Raw genomic sequence first — 20,636 nt, 5'->3', positions numbered from 1 at the left:
TTCACTTTACCAAAGACCTTGCATCGGTTAAGGTCCATTAGTTAAAACCAGACTTCATTCTCAACTATATGCAACGTTAACTTCTAACACATGCAGGAGGAACTCACGGAGTCCCTGAGGCTGCCTGTTACTTCTTACATTTTGGTTCCTTGGGGGAATAAAAAAAGGCCCTAACTATTTTGATGATGGAAAACATTCTCTCCTGATCAGAGCAGTCAAGACCAAAGTGTCTTCTTTCATCCCCCTGTGCTCTGAAGAGGAAGCAAACTTTGCTTTCTCAGAACACCACGATCTGGATTGAATTATTTTGGGGGGCTGCAGGGGGGTATTTACGCAAGTTACTGTATATATGTCTGCATTCCCTATTGCCAACCTATTCCCTTTTGGACTTACAAACCTAAGCAACTCGCGGAATCACACACAACAAAACAACTTAAGAGTATTGTAAACGGGCAAAAAATGCTTCCTCGCCAAGATGACAAAACAATCAATGAGAAAGACAAAGTTTTATTCTGAAAAATGCATACTAAATCCTTCTCCTCTCCTCACACAAAGTATTCAGAATAGGAATGGGTAGGAAAAAATGAAACAGACAGCACTGTTAACCTTGAGAAGGGGTCATAAAGAAATGTTGGGCAACATTATCATCACCAGTGTAAAAGGCAAAGTTTCTTTTGTCCTAATGGTTGCCTGCCAATAAGTACCCTGTGACAAGCAAGATTTTAGCAATTATCAAAGACAAGAACATGAAGTTTTACATTTAGTCATATGAAAATTTGATATCTGTACTTACTCTCATATTATCCACATTGCACATGGATTTTATTGCAGGTAAATTCCACAAGTTATTTCCATCTGCTGATGTAAATACCACTCGGGAATAGCGATCACCTGAAATAAGATTGACATATCAAGAAGGTTTCTGATGTTATAGACCTTGAGAGTTAAAGTGTAGGGTATGTTCTAGTTCAGTAGCATCCTGGGACACTCTCTTAGTCTAACCCACCTCAAAAGGTTGTTGTGGGAATAGGATGGATGTGGAGAAGCATTTACGCAATCTTGAACTTCATGGAGGAAAGGCGGAATTATAATGTAATGAATAAAATATATAGCCTAGCTAAATTGGTGTGCCTAAAACATCTTCTGTACTATATTAACATATAGAAACTAATTGCCAAGAAAAGCAGCACATAGAAACTGGGGGATGTTTTATAAAGTTAGCATTCATTTTCAGAAATGTTGAGTTTGTAATAATCAGTTGCTAGAGCCAAGTGTCTTATTTTAGTGCATACACTTTCAGTATCAATATACTTTGAAAAATAGCGCCAAAGTGACCAATGTGTTATTGGCGTGAGTGGGTTGGGCTGAAAGGAGGAGGATGATTTACACCTCTCCCATTTGTTCTAGCACCAAGGAGAAGCAAGCATTCAGCTATCCATTTACTTCCCGTGGTGAGAAAGGAGGACATGCAAAATGCCCTTTCTTCCCAAACGACAAACTTCACAAAGCTGCAGCTACTAAGGAAGTAAAAAATTGATTTCCTGGAAATATCGTGCAGGATTCATCTAATGAACCCTGATAGCAGAAGCCATGTGCAGGACTGCTGTTTGTGTGAGGTCTCCTTCCCTGTGTGCCCCCCACAATGCGTTTGGGGGGGTGTATCTAGAGACTCCCCAGACAGTGACAGCAGAGGGGAGAGAGGATTGTTCTGTCTGATATGCTTGTATAGACCCACTCTTTCTAGTACCAGGACACTGAATTCCACCCATGCACATTTTCGTATCACTGGGGGTGGGGGGTGGGGAGACAAGTGCATGTTAAATACCCCTACTATGGTGATAATCTCTAAATGTAGTAAAGAACTTGTAGCTTGGTAATCATCCCTTGCTTTTCACAAACTGAAAAGAAAATTTCCTAGGAAATTGAAAAGGTCAATAGATAGCACCAACTGTAAGTAAAATATTAGTTAATCTTCCTCACATGCTTTAGATCAGGCATAGGCAAACTCAGCCCTCCAGATGTTTTGGGACTACAACTCCCATCATCCCTAGCTAACAGGACCAGTTGTAGTCCCATAACATCTGGAGGGTCGAGTTTGCCTATGCCTGCTTTAGATTCATTTCCTAACATTTTTGCACACTTAACACTCACTTGGAATATCGCAGAAAAAGCTGTCCTTGTGGAAATTCCAGTCTGCTTCCCTCTTCTCTCTTTCATAGTGATCATCTGAATATCGGTTATCTCGATGGCTAAGAGAGAACAATTTTTCATCTTTGAAAATATAGCATTCGAACAGCTTACACTTTTAACAGTTATCTTTGTTTCAATAGTAACTGCACAAAAAGGCGGCAGTGGAGGGGGGGGGGGTGCCATGAAGATACATGTACTCCAGTTTGGTTGGGTGCTAAAGACATACCTCTTTACTTAGATGTTTGGAATTTCTTGAGGGTGTCACTGGTTAGGGTCAGGAAAATCTGGTTGGCAGAACAGTTTTTGGCAGGGGTGGGGAACTTATGTCTCCCACGACCTGCAGGATAACTCTGACAGGTGGGTGGAGCAACCCACCCATGAATCACTTAAAAATAAATTAATTAAAAGATAGCTGAATGCGGGAGGGAGGGGGATGAATACCTATCCGCAACCAAACAAAGAACAAGCTGCTCCTACCATGATTTTTAAGAACAGTTCTATCCTTAAAAGAACACTAACATAAAACAGGGTCAACAACATCATTACTCTGTGTTCGCTGCTTTTTATACTAATATGGGCATACTGCCCCATTACACATTTTCGGCTGTGGCCGCTGGATAAAGTAAGAATTCCCTAAGAAAATAAATCAAGTTTCACATGACTTCCAGGGTTTAAGAATTCAAATATTCAAAATAGTTTTTTATATCACTGTAAATGCTTGTTAGCATGCCACCTTGTTATTAACACTGACCAGGGCTTATGATTAAGAGAGCCAGATGTTAAAAGCGTGCAGTGCTATTTTTGTTGTATGGGGGGGGGGGAAGGAGAGGTTTAAAATAAGTTCCCACATTTCGTTTCATACGATACGTAAGTGGAAAACAACAACAGAAGAGAACATGGTTGAAAAGCTCTTACCTCTTAGCCTGCTCATCTGCATATTTGAAAGGATAGTTTGCTAAGGTTGCTTTGTAGCCTGTGTTTTTCACCATATTATTCCAGGTAACCAGCCGCTGTCCTATTGCAGTTCCTCTTGGCTCAAAACCCTATGGCAAAACATTAGAGAGCTTTACTAGCACATGCCATCCTTCTATTTGAAAAGGATGTTAGCAAGTCCAATTGATGAGAAACCTTCAATAACAAATTCACTACCACCAAGTCTTGCTCTTCCATAGGCCAAGGTAGACACAGATTGAGCATTCTGGGGACCAGTGGATAGAAATGTTTAATTATCCTCCCTTCTTCCCTCTCTATCCCCACCATGGGCCTTGCAAAGGTCACCTTTGGGAAGCTGCTATTTGCATTGAAAGGGAAGCTCCCATAGGTGACAATGGAGATTTCACTTGAAACTTCAGAGGAATTAGTTTTGTTGGGATTGTGGCAGAGAGCCCAAGAACGCGAATAAGAGTGAAACTTCTCCAGTCCAAGGTCCCTAGGCTGCTCATTAACACCATTCATGCAATTAATGGTGTGCCTAGCATGGTTCTTAGTTGTTTGAGAGTTTTCCTACAATGTATTCAATCCCTATGGTAGTCCAAGAGGGAAAATAGAGCTGCTCAAGTAATAAGCCTACAAACTGTGATGTCTAGACCCTGACTGAAATATAGCTTTAGGTGTGCTTGCAATAAAATGAAACTGTCTAAAGCTTGCCAACGGTTGTTTCTTTAAAAATAAGATAAAATTAGAGGGCTTGGACTCATATCCTTGCCTTGTTTAACCATATATGGATTCTTATGTCTATGCCAACAGTGGCACATTTAATGTCTAATGAGGAGCAAGCTACTGCCGACTTCACCTAAATAGTTCAAACAGATGGTTCTGCGACAACTTTTAATAGTGTAGTTATTCTCTCCCCCTGCCCCCAGCCCAGAAGACTCTCCGTACCTTTGATGGCTTGTTTTTTATTGTTAGCAAAGCCGATTACTAACCAAATATTCCTCTTTCATCTTCATGCTGCCATTGTTTGCATGCTCTGTTGTCTCTGTCTCGAGAGACCACACAATTCCCATATCGCTCACACTGGGCTTTGAAATGTATGAAGCTGTTCTCCAATAACCTAAGCATGTGTAGACGTGCTCCACATGAAAAAAACACCCCTGAGACTGTGCAAAGCCACCTCCATAATAGTTACTACATGCAGCGATCCATCAGTATGAAGTGCCCCACTACTGGCTGCCATCATCTAGTTTGTCTCCATTTGACTGTAAAAACACTATCAGAGTTTCATTGCAGTACAGAGAGAAACTGACAGCGTTCAATACATGTGGAAAAATCTGTACCCAGTAGTTTGCTGCATGAGCAGCTAAGTTATGCAGTCATGGGGATTGTGTTAAGCAGGCTGTGATTCCCACAACCCCTTGATCATTTGCTGTATTGCCACTGTTATCCTCTTTACTGTCTCCGATTAACGAAATGCCTGACCACTGAGGCTAAATGCCAGGCAAGAACAGAAGACTGCAACGATTTCATTGTGGTGTAGTAGTAGTAGTAGTAGTAGTAGAAGAAGAAGAAGAAGAAGAAGAGTTTGGATTTGATATCCCGCCTTTCACTCCCTTTAAGGAGTCTCAAAGCGGCTAACATTCTCCTTTCCCTTCCTCCCCCACAACAAACACTCTGTGAGGTGAGTGGGGCTGAGAGACTTCAGAGAAGTGTGACTGGCCCAAGGTCACCCAGCAGCTGCATGTGGAGGAGCGGGGAAGCGAACCCGGTTCACCAGATTACGAGTCCACCGCTCTTAACCACTTTGACCTGAGAGACCAGGGATCAAATCCCCACCCAGGCGTGAAGCTCACTGGGTGATCTTGGGCCAGTTTAGCCTGACCTACCTCACAGGGTTGTTGTGAAGAGAAAATGTGGGGGAAGAGAAATGTGTACCTTCTTGGAGGAAAAGTGGAGGGATATAAATGTAACATAAAAAACCCCAAGGGTCATCTAGTTCACCCCACTGCAATGCAGGAATCTCAACTAAAGATGTTATTGGCCCAGAGTTGGAAAGATGACAAAGGTCCCTACCAGAGAAGAATGGAAAGCCAAGTTGATGGACTATGCCGAGATGGCAAAGCTGACTGGAAAACTCAGAAACCAAGAGGATTAAAACTTTATAAAAGGATGGGAAAAATTTACAAGTTATTTAGGAGGCCATTGCACGCTGATGGAAACAAGAGCAGGATTTTGACACACTTGTAGTGTAAAAAACATTGTGGTTTGATATAAAAACTGGAGTGCAGATTAATATGCACAGTTGTAGATGTTCAAAATAAGACTTCATAGACGGGATTGGGGGAAGTCGCAAGATTCAGAGAATCTCCACGTACAGTATTACTCTACTGATTTGAGTTTATTTGTACTTTTTATTTGTAAAATTAATAAAATGTCTTTAAAAAACCCCAAAACTAAAGATACTCAGAAGTTCTTCACAAAGGTCTCCCCCCCCCCCCCCGCTTAAACTGCATCCTCCCAAAATTGCCTCAGGAGGGGTCGGCAAGCAGGAGGATGGGAAGAGGATTGTTCCATTGGGTGATCTGTTATGCTTACACAGACAGAATGTTTCCAATAGTGTAATGTTGAACTCCACCCATTGACTTCAATGCGTCTACTCCAAATATGATTACACAATACTTTTGGTAAACTCATTTTGAAACTTAACAGGATAGATATTCCATGTACCATTTCATAACACTGATGGTGTTATACTCTATAATCTAGTCATTACCATTTAATAAACCCATAATCTTCCTTTTACTGGAGTTGCCTTCTATACAGCACATTCAAAACTCGAATTATTTTCAGAGGTGCTGCTGGAAGAAATCTTTTCAATTTGTGTGTTATTGATTAAAAGGTTCAGCAGCTGCGCAGACATATTTGAAGACATCTGGGCTCAACTACCAAACTTCATAAATATTCAGATTTGGCGTTTTGATTTGCGCACATCTGTATTTGAAAGCAATATAATACATTTGCTGAGAATTCTTACAGCTCTCTGCTTACCATTACTGCTGGAAATAACACAACGATTTGACAGCACAAGATGATAATGTTTACTTACCAATAATGGATCAGAGAAGTCTGGAAGATCTGGGACTAGTATTCCAACCAATGCACACACCACAATTAACACAGTACACATGCCTAAAACCACCACCGGCCAGTCAGCTATCAGAGCTGCATAGCTAGAAGAAAATGGAAAATAATTATTTAAAAGGGGAAGGTTCGTGTGTGTGTGTGAGTGTGTGTGTGTGTGTGTGTGTGTAGAACCAAGGAGAAGATAAATTTTACTTTACATCTGTTTTTACTTCATGAAGGTAATTAAAAAAAGAAAAACAATTACCACAATGTTTGTGGCAATTTAGGAGTGGCACTTCCAAAATAAATCAGGCTGATAACCAATGTTGCACGAATGCAACAGGACTGCTGCTTCCTCTCATTCTACCTGCAGTCTCCCCTGTGTCCCCTAAATCTGCTCCAGGGTATTGTGAGATTTTTTAAACTTCTTCCTCAAGTTCATGTTTTTGGTCTGGTCAGAATATTTCCAAATTCAATACCAAAAGTAAACCCCATACAATGTTAGAACATGAGAAGGGCTAGGCTCCAGCTCCTCTGTAAAGGGTTTCAGGGATTTAATGTAATTATATTGCAAAACATGGAAATGTAATTTTGGGCCCAGTTAACTCAAACACGGTGGCTCGGACATAAAAGGAAACAGTACTGTATTACTCTGTGCTTGAAGAGTTATATCCAGTTTTAAGGCTAGCACCAACAAACTGAAGAAGATTTATCTGGTATGCAAGATACAATTAAAAGGTAAAAGACTGGCCATATTTACTTAAAGGAAAGAAGACTGAAGAGGGCCAAATAAGTAGACCATTGCCATGACAAAGAGGTCACATGCTTACCAGATGTACAAAAAAAAGAAGGAAAAAAAAAGATGAAAAACATGGATTCAAATTGCAGCAAAGCAAATTTAAGGTGGATATCAGAAAGGATTTCCCAACTATAAGAATTTTAGGGCAGTTACCCAGAGACGTTGCAGCGAGTTCGTCCATAAAGATTTTTAGAATACCGATCAGTTGTTGGTTCTGTCTAAGGAATCTTGCATTTATTGGGACTGGTGTGGGTCCATGCTGGGAGTTAATTCCAACAATATGTTCTGACAATACTGAGTTGATGTGAGATTTCAACTGCTCTTTTGTGAACGGGAACATTCCAACTTGCAAGGGGGGAATCTTAGAAGAATTAGCTGCTGTGTTGCACTGCTCACAAAAGTAGGGAACTCAGACGAACCTTTATTTTATTTAACACAAAAAAATATGCCAACAGTGTATTGTTGGACATCGGTATGACTGTTTTGGGCATCTTGGGCAATGTTTAGGAATGCCTACTCCGGCAAGTTTCTCTTTTCACTTAACAGATTTCTCTTTAACATAAGCTGTAAGGCAGAATGCTTTAACTGTCTTTGCAGGCAGTTATCTTCCTCAGCTAAGGAAATGTGAATTCAGCAAAAGGGGAAGAGATGCCAACTGCTACTCTCAGCAAAAGTTTGCTGCCTAAGGACATAAGCATGTGTTGTTTTGTGTCTGCTAGCAACTCTTATGGCTTCTTGTTTTTGTTTTTCTTATTAACAAACTGGGAACAAAAAGCGAATGTTTTGAACGGTCTCTTCATTAGTGAATGACTACAAAGATGCACAATCAATTTCACCAGAAAAAAAAGGGAGAGAAACTAGGAAGGATTAGAAACAGGGACAATACCCCCCCCCTTCAAATGAGCTGAATCTATTCTTCAGGCTGCTTCTGATAATGTTTGCTACAAAAAATAAAAAATAAAACAAAACATTTAAACAAAAACTGATAAAAGGTGGTGACGTCAACCTTTCTCTAGAATGTGTGTGAGACGAGCAGATTTGTGTATTATATAACCAAGGCAGAGAAAATTAACAGTGGGAAAGGTAACAACAATAAAACGCTCTAGTCACTCTTGTCGGCGGTCCATCCCTACCTACACTGTTTGATACAAACTTTGTTTAGATTTTTTAAAATAAAAAACCCACATTTATTCAAAAGTTACAATATAGCTTTGTCCACTGCCATAATATCACAGAATGATCGCACCAAACTTTGTTTAGATGAGCATTGTGGGTTGAGAGATTGTTTGATAGAAATTTAGTCTTCAGCTTAATACAATGAAGGTGTTACTTTCCCGCCTCTGTCTCTTGTTTGTGGCTTGTTTTCGATTAATTTTGTATTCTTATGATCATTCGTCACCCTGCACACCAAATTTATATATAAATTAGTCACATCAGGTGGTGATGTGGTCAAGACAATGAAGGTATCCTCTGGAGTGCCCCTCAGCCCCCAGGATTCTTGCCACACCAGATCCCAGTATTTATACTTATTTGGCTTCCTCATTACTTGAGTCCTGAGGTGGATTGAACTAGTACACAAAAGATGTTTCCATGAATATTCACAGAAGAGAATATAAAGCATGGAAATAATTCACATCTTACCTTTTTGGCCATGTTAATGTTCTGGCTGGCCTGAAAATCGAAAGAAAAACAATCTTAGATAGATAACATATATATACCAATGCCCAATAATTTCCCTCTCCTCATCATGTTTATAGAGATCAGCAAGAGGCAGTGAATGGATTAAACTAGTACAGTAAGTTTGCTTTTCAAGGATCTATACTGTGCTAGTATTTTGATGCAGATATATCAGATGTACTTTGTCATTAAGAGCTTGCAAAACCAAGGCAAATTTTACAAGTTAAATAGAAAATTGGGGGGGGGGGGCACGATGCTCCACAGCACTTCCTTTCCTTTCTACAGAATGTATTCTGGAAACGTTTCCCAAGTCGATTTCCAAAGTCAAGCTCATACCTAAGGCACTCTATACAACACTGATTTTCTTGGCTAACAGGAAAGAAACAAATAGGAAATTAAAAACCTCTATTCTTAGATTGTTTAAAAGCGGTTTGCTTTTAAACTGCTATGCATTAAATATGAAAATATTTCATGTACACACCAAAATGCAATACACATTATCTTTACTTGGATCCGTAAGTACAAATATGCGAATATTATTTTAGTAAGAGAACGTGGCCAAGAGTTCTGAGCTGTTTGCTCCCTTCAAACAAACAAACAAGAGGTCATGCTCTGATTTAGAAAAAGCAATTCAAGCTTTGGTTTCCAAACTCTAATCAGATGACTAAAAAAGGCCCTCCTGGGAAAGCTGAAAATTCTCTGAAAAATGCCAGATATATGGACATGACAAACATAACAAACAGATGTTCAGAAATAACTTAAGCCATGGCTTCAGGTAAAAAAAAAGAAATGTTACTTCACATTGAAGGCCAACTCTAAAAGGTGCTTCTGTTTGCTCCTAAGCTACTGAGTTGGTGGATAGTTTTTTTCAAGAAAAGTTCAATTGAAGGAAGGTATTATGTTTCTAGTTTTGAAAGAAGACAGTTTTCAAAACTGCTATATGATAATGCTATTTATGAAACCACGAAAAGCAACTATGAATTCAAAGACCATCACACTCGACATAGTGGCCCACTTTTGACAATGCAACCAACAATAGTGTGTTCTTAAACACATGAGCCTCAGTCTTATGCACTCCATCTTCTTCAGTCCTTAATATACACATTTCTCCAATATGCAACAGAAAATGCCTACACTTGGATCTAGGGCAAAGCATGTGGGGACCTGGTCATGCTTTATCACTGCTTTAATTAGGCATTCTATAGAATTCATTATACTGCTATGTTGTACCAAGCCCTGCTTGGAATGCACTTTTTGATAACATTTGGATAATGCGTGGATAAATTACATTAATCCACAATTCTCTCGTGGGGAGTCAGGAGTGTTTGCCACAAAGCAGTTGGGGAAGGTGTTCTTGACAAACCAAACTGGAGCATAAAAAAGACCTTTTAAAACTGTGCATATCATCCATTAACGCAGCGGGAAAATTCTATTTTGCTATGCCTTTCTACGTTTAAGCATAACAGAAAAGACTGTTGAAGTCGAAGATGGATAATGTTCCTAACCAACATAATAAAGTCGTCATAAAACAGCTGCAACGTATTGGTTACAGTGCAGGGCTTCATTCTGGTGCACAGCTTTTTTAATGCATACTTTTGGAAACAAAACAGTTTGATAGCAGGTGTGACCTTTAACATTTCAGACTTGAAGGACTTAATCATCGCTTTTGTGCAGCTCAAATATGTTTAAAGCCACTGAGTTGGTAGAAAAGGGAACATAGATGCAAGCTGGGATCTCTCCAGAACAATTTTGGGCATATCCATCGGCCTGCACAGATCCTGTGTGTGTGTGTGTGTGTGTGTGTGTGTGTGTGTGTGTGTGTGTGTTTAAACACTTTCAGCATGCCATGTCACCAAAAGCTTTTCAAACTCCTTATTTTTTATATTATTTAAGAGTGGCTTGCTTTGAAGTATTGCTGGGGAAAGGTAAGGGTGGTCCCTGCTTTTTGAAAACAAAATGCTGCACTGCAATTATTTGGATTCATGTCCTTGTTTCCCAGAAAGATGTTGTGTGCGTTATTTTTAAACGCTATCTCAAATAAAGTCATACTCAGCATAGGCCCATTGAAATCAGCAGACTTAAGTCCATTCGTTTCAGAGGGTCTCCTCCAAGTATGACATAAGAAATAAATACTGCCAGAGATACTCACTGATAGCTTATGGTCTCTGAAGAAATTAATTTGTTTTGCTCAAGAACAGAATTCGGGTCTCTGGGCTCTGCTTAATAAACTAACTCTCTAAATCGTATACTATGGAGAGAGTTCAAGGCTAAGTTAGTAAACCAACTCAACATTCAGAATGATGAGAGAAAAGACTGCTTTGGCAAAACTACTGCCATCATTTTCAAGATGAAGCAGAAAGGGAAATTGTATTATTTGCAAAGTTCAAAAATCAGTTTGCGGGGAATCCATCCAATAAACATTAGAGAGTCACCAGGGCTAGCTGGCAGAATTAGTCCTACTTGGGTCAGCGAGGAGGCCAGGGGAGAATTAGCTATGGGGTCCTAGATCAGGTAATCTTCATAAAAGGGGAAGGGGAGGAAAGAGAAGGGGAAATAAAAGATCAGGCTGAATTCAAATTAAAGGCCAGGCGGAATAGCTCCGTCTTACAGGCCCGATGGAAAGAGGTTAAATCCTGAAAGGCCCTAGTCTCCAGGGACAGAGCTTTCCACCAGGTCGGAGCCATCACTGAAAAGGCCCTGGCCCTGGTGGAGGATAGTCTGACTTCCTTAGGGCCCAGGACCTCTAAACTATGGTTATTCATGGACCTTAAGATTCTCAGCGGGGCATACCAAGAGAGGCGGTCCCGTAAATACGAGGGCCCTAAGCCACATATTGTAAATATAGGGGACATGAAAGCAACTATAAACACTTACCTGGGGTAGTATAAACATGATAATGTTTAATGCTGCTTTCTTCCCTACAAACCCTTACCTTCCAACTTTTGAGAGTACACATTCACAGGTTCAAGTGTTATTTTATATGGCTCCACTACTATATATATAATTTAAGTCATGAGTGCATATTAAGCTGATCCATGAACTTTAAGTGCTTACAGTTCAAAACAGATGATGATTGAAGGATGCTGGCATTCTGACAAATGCGGAACAAATGTTCTCTCTAAATGTATACAGTGCCACAGTTAAAGCTTCATATGCTTGGCTAGCAGTTCTGAGAAAAAGCATCCAATTGTATTTCACCCCCAGCTCTGCCTAAAGATGGACATGACTTTTCTTCTCACGTTGTGTCTTGTCACTCATAAATAGGCCTGTATTTCTTCAAGGTTCTACTGCTTAGGTTCAAATATACATAGAGCACAAAACTGGTACAGGATGCTGTAGCTTGCTTAATAATGGGTGATTGGGGTGCATATTAACAGAAGCTTTCCTGTCAGTCATGTTGGCTTCAAATGATTTCTAACTTTGTCTTTTGCTCCAGTATGTTGAAATCAGTGAAAGTCATGGAAATCCAAAATAAATTGTTATAACTGAAGCTTTATATTTAGATGGGGAAGGGGATTTGCAGCCTAATTACGAACTCGTGTTGGAAAGTGGTGGTTTGGGGAGTGCCAATGCTATTATATTCTATCGTTAACAGTGGCATTCTGCAATAGTTGCAAGCTATTTTACATTTCCCTAAGCACAACACTGACTCACATTGCACCAGTGTTCATCAATATGATTGAGTTTCTAGCTAAGAGACAGCATATCAAGACAAACCCTTTAGTTCATGGAAGATGAACACATAGCCTTCAAGATGTTATTGGGCTCCAACTCCCTATAAGACCCAAGCAGCATGGCCAATGGAGAGGGAAAATGGGAGTTGTAGCCCAATAATAGGGGGGAGGTACTTCATCCCTGCATGAGCATAATGTGAAAATCCCAGTATTTGCAGGTTTTTGGATATAGGTAGGTAAACATAAAGGACTCCCTGGATGGTTAAGTCCAGTCAAAGGCAACTATGGGGTTGCAGTGCTCATCTCGCTTTCAGGCCGAAGGAGCCAGTGTTTGTCCACAGACAGCTTTCCGGGTCATGTGGCCACATGACTAAACTGCTTCTGGCGCAATGGGACACAGTGACGGAAACCAGAGCACACGGAAATGCTGTTTACCTTGCCGCCACAGCGGTACCTATTTATCTACTTGCACTGGTGTGCTTTTGAACTGCTAGGTAGGCAGGAGTTGGGACCACTGTTGGGACCATTGTGCAGATTCGAACTGCCAACCTTCTGATCGGCAAGCCGAAGAGGCTCAGTGGTTTAGACCACAGCATGGAAGTGGGAAATCTTTCTGTAATTAAAGAAAAGTAGCTCTCATTATGACTGTAACTTTTGGAGCAGAGGGAGCCTGACTCGCACCAAGTGGGCAATATAGATAGTCAACTGCAGGAAAGTTACAGGGAAAAGGTCTATGCATACTGAACAGCACTCTCATTTTCACCCAATAAAAACAATGGAAAAAATCAAGATAAATGTGCATCAAAGTTGTCACACCACCACCAAGTGCCTTTCATTGTCAATTTGATCCTGCCACTCTGTCTTTCAATATCATTGCAAAGTCCCCGATTTATTATTATGTTATTTCTTACAATTTTCCTGCCACTATGCTAATAGAAAACCACCAGAGCAGTCAAATATATACTGAAACGTGACTACAATAGCTTAATCTAGAAACTGGTGCATTGGTTGTGCTAGTGAAAATGCTGTCCCCATATGCTGGGATTTGTATCTTAGAACAGCTTGCATTGCCTCTAGCCTTACCTAAGATTTTACTAATGTTCCCTTCCCTGTATCATATTTGGGTAATGGGTCTGCATTCTTTACTCTCTTAAGAGACTGATGGTTAAACCAGATCCCCTTTCCGCACCCCCTCCCTAGCACTGAAGCTAAATGTTTGAGATCTATGCATTACTTTATCATCCAAATAGACTGTTACAAAGTCCTGGCAGCCTTTGAACACTAGGGCTATTCGTCTCTGGCATGAAAATCAAAGGAACTGACTATAAATGGATGAGGTCTTGCTGGGATCCAAAATGGTGCTTAAGCTTTGGATTTTGGAACAAATGGAATTTACTAGAAATGATTTACAGATCGCCGTTTTTCCAGCTGTCACTACCCTTCATTAAAAAAGAAGGCAAAAATGAGATACTGCATTTCAAAGGATTGTGCATCTTTATTTTTCCTTGAGCATCGCCCACTGCAATTATTTCTTCTGACATTCTCTGTCTTCAGTTTTGGAACCAGCAGGACCATTTCAAACATTACCTTTTCCTACACAAAGATGCAAAGTGCATTACTTTGGCATGGATGCATAATGCCCTGAACGTCCAGAATTGGCCTCCACAGTCACTTACAGACTCATTGTTAAAACCGTGTTTATGGAAGACAATCTTACTCGGCTACGAGTGATCGCCAAAGAAGAAGGTGATTTTATTTTAATTTATAAAATATATATATGGTATTTCAAGATCGGTAACAACTATTTAAAATAATGTAAGGCTAGGTAAAGGTAATTAGAAGTAATTAGAACTGCCAACATCCCTCACATCTATCCCAGCATAGGACTTATACGTCAAAATGCTTGGCAGAAGAGGAAGGTGTTCATCTTTTTACTTGCAACTTTTCCACCACCTCAACTGCTTTTCCCTCTAGCAATTACAGGTGCATATTTGTGAGAGTAAATGCACACATCTGGAAGTCTGAAGGGAAGCAGCCAGAGTAGAAACAAAGGGCCCTCTTGGCTCTTCTCTCCTCCAAATCAACCCTGCCCAAATCTGCTTTACCCTAACAGACATGGCAAAAACACTTTTTGGTGCACACATTTCTGCATATAATGTTCTCCCCCAACCCTACTTTCATGGCCTCTCATGAAAAGATGCAGTTTGCTGGGTTAGCTAAATAAAAGGTTCTGAAATATTCAAAGACAATAAAAGTTTAATATCACTGTGAGTCACAATTTGAGAACAGGCCAACATCTAATTTGGAGCAGGCATTTTACTACTAAATACTTCATAAGATGAAATTCTTTTGTGCTGCCTTCTCCACATCCCTTCCATAACCGAAATGAAATTGAATAATAGTTGGCCTAAATGATGACCAAGTGGCTTTCAGCAGCATTTTTGGCACATAGTTGCTTCCATAACAGACTTTATTTGTATACTTTCATTACACCTCCTATTTCAAGCATCACAAGGTCAAGGTCACTAATATCTTTGAGAGGAAACTGAAACGATTCAGCAAAATCACACTAGACAACAGACTCCTCCAAAACTGCACAAGAGGAGAGACATGAAGGGTGAATATTGGTAGTTATATGCATGATTATAGTTGCTCATTAAAAATACTAATTCTCTCTTTACTGTATCCAAACTACAGTTTTGAAAACTCAACGCAAGCTGCATGTTTCCTAGTATCCCTTAAAAGTTTTTCTTATGATGCAGAGACCTTCCAAAAGATAACACATGCACTTACAGAGAAATCCTCAAGATATTTGTGAAAACATGCCAAATATTACAAATGTTTGTCATAGCATCTAAGGCTTTCAAAAGGCTACTCATGCATTATGGATCAGCGAGGGGTGGGGGGTGGTTTGATGTATTTATACACATATTTTTATCCCATATTTTTCTAGTGCTCATGCACCTAACAATTAAAAACACAATATAAAAAGCAAGGCAATATAACAAAGCAGATAGGTACACAGCAGACAAACCAAAAGCATCAGATAATTTTTTTTTAAAGCCTGCTTAAACAGAAAGATTTTGACCATAGAGTAAACCACCACAGAGGAGACCAACCAAGCCTTATGGAGCAAAGAGTTCACATATTTTAGATGCAGCCACAAAGAAGGTGTTTCTTCCATCCCCACCAGTCGAGGTTCCATAGTTGGAACATAGAGAAGGGGCCCCTCTGCAAGAGCTTCGGGAATGGAAATGGTCATGTTGGATATGGTGATTTGCAAGGTCACCTGGGTCCAAGGCAGGGGTCGCCAACCTTTTTGGATCATTTCAAATTTTGAGAGAGTGCTTGGGGCACCAGTCACGTAACAGCTGTTGGTGTGTGTGTGTGTGTGTGTGTGTGTGTGAGAGAGAGAGAGAGAGAGAGAGAGAGAGATAGAGAGAGAGAGAGATAGAGAGAGAGAGTTAGTTATGTGTGTGGTACAACACAAAATTAGAGAGGCAGCCACCCCTGGCAGCCTTATGTGAAACCATAGGAAGTCAGCTATGCCCTATTGGTTCCAATTGTGGAGATCACGATCACACTCCCTCACTGTTATTATTGCTATCTAATAGCAACAGGCCACATTCCTAAGTACCAGGAAAAAGATACAAGTTGGCCACACTACTCACTCTCATTTCACAGAAATCGGTTAAATGATACCTGCACTTTTTGCCCCAAAACTTCCTTTTTCCAAAGGGCTAGAAAAAATTTTAAAAAGAAAAATTAAAGCTTAAGAGTCTGCGGCATCTGCCCAGGGGCACCAGTAAAAGCCTTTGCAGCTGTCTATGGCACCAGGCTTGCAACCCCTGACATCAGCCATTTTATAGTTTGCTGCTTTGCCTTGTCTTGGATTTTAAAAATGAATCAAGTAGTTCAGCTTTGGAACATTGCTATTTAAGAGGTGGAATTTAGAAACAGCCTGAAGGGTGTTAGCTAAATCTGTACCTTGTACAAAGCAACTCCCCTATAAAAACACACATCTTCAAAATAGTTTGCAATCCTAATTTTGGACGTTTTACTCTTTGGGCCTAAGTCAACAAAACCATCATAAAGTAGTATTCCTGCTCTCCAAGCATATCTGAATGACTTAGATGTCACCTAAGTCATTTGGAAAATTTGGGTTGTGCTGTATTTGCTCATATAATTATACATTCCTCCCTCTTTTTCTACTGCTATTTCTCTCTCAGTTTTCATAGGAACTGGGAGCCCAGCATCAACATTAAGGAGATCTAGATTCTACTAGTAGTTTTCACCAAGCATGTGCAATGCTTAGCCACAAGCGGTATAAAACAAGTCTCTTGCTTATCCAGTAATGGGGGTTGACTCACTCCTGACACACCTAGTTATTAAATTTCTTTAGCTAGTTTAGACACTTACTTTCTTTGCTTAGGGGGGAAAAAACAACCCTCTATTTCCTTTAATCTGGTGTCTTCATTAAGAGAAAAGTGAAAGAAAGATTTGAGGCTACGTCCAAAGAAAATGCCAGTTAGTTCAGCATTTGATTTTATGTGTGGGGAAAGAACCAAAATAAAATAAAATAAAAATACAGAGTAACTGAACAGAAATGGGATAAAATTTAATAGCATTAGCAGCATTAAAGTGCTTACAGTACTGAGCAGTGAAATGGAAGGGAGATTCGCGTACAGAATTGTTTTTAATTTTTTAAAGCAAAAGATAAAAGATTTAGAGAATTGAACTACCAGATACAAACACAGCAGTGTTTATTTACATTTCTGTGCCATTCCAAAAGGCTTGGGACAAAGAGAACTAGAGTAGATTGGCATTATCATGTCATATAGAGCATATACTCCTGTGGGAAAGGAGTACCATGTTTTGGGGGTAGATACTAAGAACACTCCTCCACATGTACTTACAACCAAAATTTGGGGCTGCTTCTCAGAAGATAAATCTGTGTCTAGATGGAATCACTTGAAAATAGAGGTGGAGGCTCACGGGACGGATAGATGTGACAAGTTCTTGCACACAGATGTCAGGGAAAATGGCGCTAGCCTGCCTCCCCACCTCCAATATGATTTCTATGTATAGCAAACTCAAGGTAGCACTGTGCAAATCTAACTGCTGCAGTGTGAGCAACAAGCCAACTGCATGCTTGAGTAGCAAACACTTAACATTTCAAACCGTGATGCTGCTGTAAAGTTTGTACTTGCTTGGTACAATATACAGATTTGTCCACCTTATAGTACTCAAATGTTGTTATCCATCTGTCTCGGGAGACAATGGAGACAATTTCGGGAGACAATGGACAACTCCCCTTTGGGAGTGAGGTCAAGCTGTTGGAAGGTTGCAGCGCTCAAATGTATAACAAATCAAAATGTTGCTTCCCTGAGAAATTATTCTGTGACTCAGAATGTCAGATAAGGCTACTCACATGTACAAGGTATGCTTTTAGTAGAGTTGTTTCTTTTCATCCACAGAAAAGAACTAAGAAAATGCCCCCAAAGGATTTTTTTTAACTACTCCAGGGACATGCTAGATAAAGCCCCAAGTCAATAGGGCTGGGAGATACCAGCTTTTTCAACACCGTGGTATATCACCAGCCAAACATCGCGGTCTGGCGATATACCGTGATGCTGGGGGGAAAAAGCTGCATTGGCCCCAGCTTGCGAGGCGCCAGGGGAAATTGCCACAGTTCTCACCGTGGGAGCCGAGGTAGTTTTGCCCCAGAACCTAGTGGGAGCCTGGGACAAGGCAACTTGTTTGTATGGTTCAGCTGCGGAACAGGAGGGTAGAAAGAAAACAAGGCCATGTTGGACATGATAGAAAGGGAGTGAATGAGTTGCGTTACAGATAAGGACGCATATTGGAGCCATCAGGAGATGGGAGAATGCAACAAATCATGCTACAGAAGCTTCAAAGAGAATGGAAGATTGAGCACTTATGCATAGCTGATGGTGTAAAACAGGGTAGTAACAAAGGGGACTAACAGCATATCTAATTAAGTCAGCATGGCTGAAATAATGCTTTAATTAGTCAGTGTTGCTGAAATGATGCTTTGAGACTGTGCTGAAACAACAGTAAAGAGGGGGGTGGGTTTGGTGATTTTACGTTGCTGTTACCTATGCTTGCATTGCGTTGGAATCCTTTGCAGCGGCTTCTGCACTGGAGTTTCCACCTTGCACATGCAAAATGAATGTTTTTGATTTACTACTGTGTTATTATTGACCTCCAGCAAGGAAACCTAGTTATTTTCATTTGGATCATGTCAAATCCCAATAAAGTATAGGGCCTATAAAGTAGGGCCTGTGATTTAATGTGCAGTTGGGAGGGATGGAAAAGGTTCCTGAACCTTTCCCCACCAATGTTCCTTTGTCTCCCCAACATCACTTCTCCCCAGCCATTTTTCTCCTGGTATGGGTTGCTTCTGGAGTCCCAGAAGAGGAACAATAGTTGGCGAATTGTGGAGTGATAGTTGGTGAATTATGGAGTACAAGAGAGGAGGGGAGTGTTCAGCTTTCCGCTCAACTGGCCCCCACCAAGTTAAAATCTCCTACATACATATTTGTTGTTAATTGTTTAGTCCTGTCCGACTCTTCGTGACCCGATGGACCAGAGAACGCCAGGCACTCCTGTCTTCCACTGCCTCCAGCAGTTTGGCCAAACTCATACATTTTATTTATTACATGTATATCCCACCTTTCGTCCAAGAAGGCCCCCCCCCCATTTTATCCTCGAGTAACCCTTTGAGGTAGGTTAGTCTGGGAGACTGCAAGTGGCGCAAAGTTGCCCCACAAGCTTCGCAGATGAGTGGGGATTCAAACTCTGGCCTGCTGCCACCATGTCTATTTTGTCCTGAAGGCAGACCCTCATATTTTTTTAAACTAGAACAAGCCAACAACAGTGGCTGGGACCTTGCATGTTCTACTCACATTCATAGCGCCACTGTGTTAGAAGTTCATTTGGTAAAATGCAATTGATTTATGATTAGTTGAAAAATTAACATGTAAACTAAAATTATATGCGGTCACACTAAGAGCCTTTAAGTAAAGGAGGGCGATCAGAGGAAGTCTTGGAAGACTTGTAGATAATCCATTAGAAAGAGAGAAATCCAAGATCTACAGTAAAGTAATGCCTCTTTTAGAACCAACCAAAATGTCATGAAGTCATGAGTAACCTTTCTAATTCCCAATATATATCTGAAACTATGCAAATATTTGACATTCACGTTCCATAAATAAACTTCAGAAAAATAAAAAGTCCAGCACTTGCACACATTCAAGAATGTTGAAAAGCAGACACCCTTGTTGAGTCTGGACTCCCCCTCATTATCCTGATTCTTTTAAAGAATTAGGGCCTTGCTGCTTAAGTGTTTTGAAAGCTATTCATCTATCGTCCCAAAATAACTCAGCCTTTTTGTCTGTGAATTAAGATGCTCACAGTTCATTCGGTGTACATTTTCAGCACTATCAAGCATAGCTTGTTCATAACTTGCTACAAGCTTTAAAATGGACTGAAATAATACTTTTCATAATTAACAGTGGGACGGAGGTATACTCTTGTTATATTAATTATCTCATTTGCACGCTACAGTTCAAAGGACTAACAGATCACTAGGTTAAGTACTGAATATTCTTCTGTTTCTTAGAAGGTGAGAGATGAAGGGCATGGGAAATGAGTTTTCAAACACTTTGTTGCTACCATTTGCAAATGCCAGATTCTAAAGGTCAAAAGACGTAACTACTCCGGGATTGTGGAGCAGAGGCCAAAGCAAGAATTTACAAAACCCTTTTGGAAACTGCAAAGAACTCTGGTTCTAAAAAGACAGTAATTACAACAAGGCCTTAGGTTGACTATGTAATGTGCTATCTTATTAAACTAAGAAAATTTAGCCTCCACAGACTGTATGTAGACATTAACTTGCCAGACATTAACTTTGAAATGGTTTTCAATACAGTGTGGTATATTTGCATAGAACCTGAGGCAATGGGGAACGCTTTAATGAAACTACAGCATATTGCTTTCATATGCACACTAAATAAGCACAATGGGATCTGTGGAAAGATATTAATAAAGCCTGAACAAACTTTCTAAATTAATGTTGACTGTGACTAATTTATTTGAGCAAAGAGCTAGGCAGGCCTAGCAAGTGTCGTTGACGCACTGACATTCCAGAGAACCCATAGATCAGAAGTTTGTGGAGTACAAAATGTGTCATTCTGAAGGCATCTGAGATACTG

General features: G+C 40.3%; 1 protein-coding gene across 1 annotated transcript in view; it reads right to left on the bottom strand.

Moving 5' to 3' along the window:
- Positions 1-20,636, bottom strand: part of DISP1 (dispatched RND transporter family member 1) — an 83,972-nt gene that overhangs the window by 10,666 nt on the left and 52,670 nt on the right. Inside the window, 5 exon segments of the mRNA XM_083434397.1 lie at positions 794-891; positions 2,152-2,249; positions 3,106-3,233; positions 6,233-6,356; positions 8,690-8,719. Coding sequence (XP_083290523.1) covers positions 794-891; positions 2,152-2,249; positions 3,106-3,233; positions 6,233-6,356; positions 8,690-8,719 — 478 coding nt within the window.

This window comes from Podarcis tiliguerta (genome assembly GCF_965153285.1).
Source record: "Podarcis tiliguerta genome assembly, chromosome: 3".
Lineage (NCBI taxonomy): Eukaryota > Metazoa > Chordata > Lepidosauria > Squamata > Lacertidae > Podarcis > Podarcis tiliguerta.
Note: the sequence above shows the minus strand (reverse complement) of the source record. Positions and strands in the feature narration are given on the sequence as shown.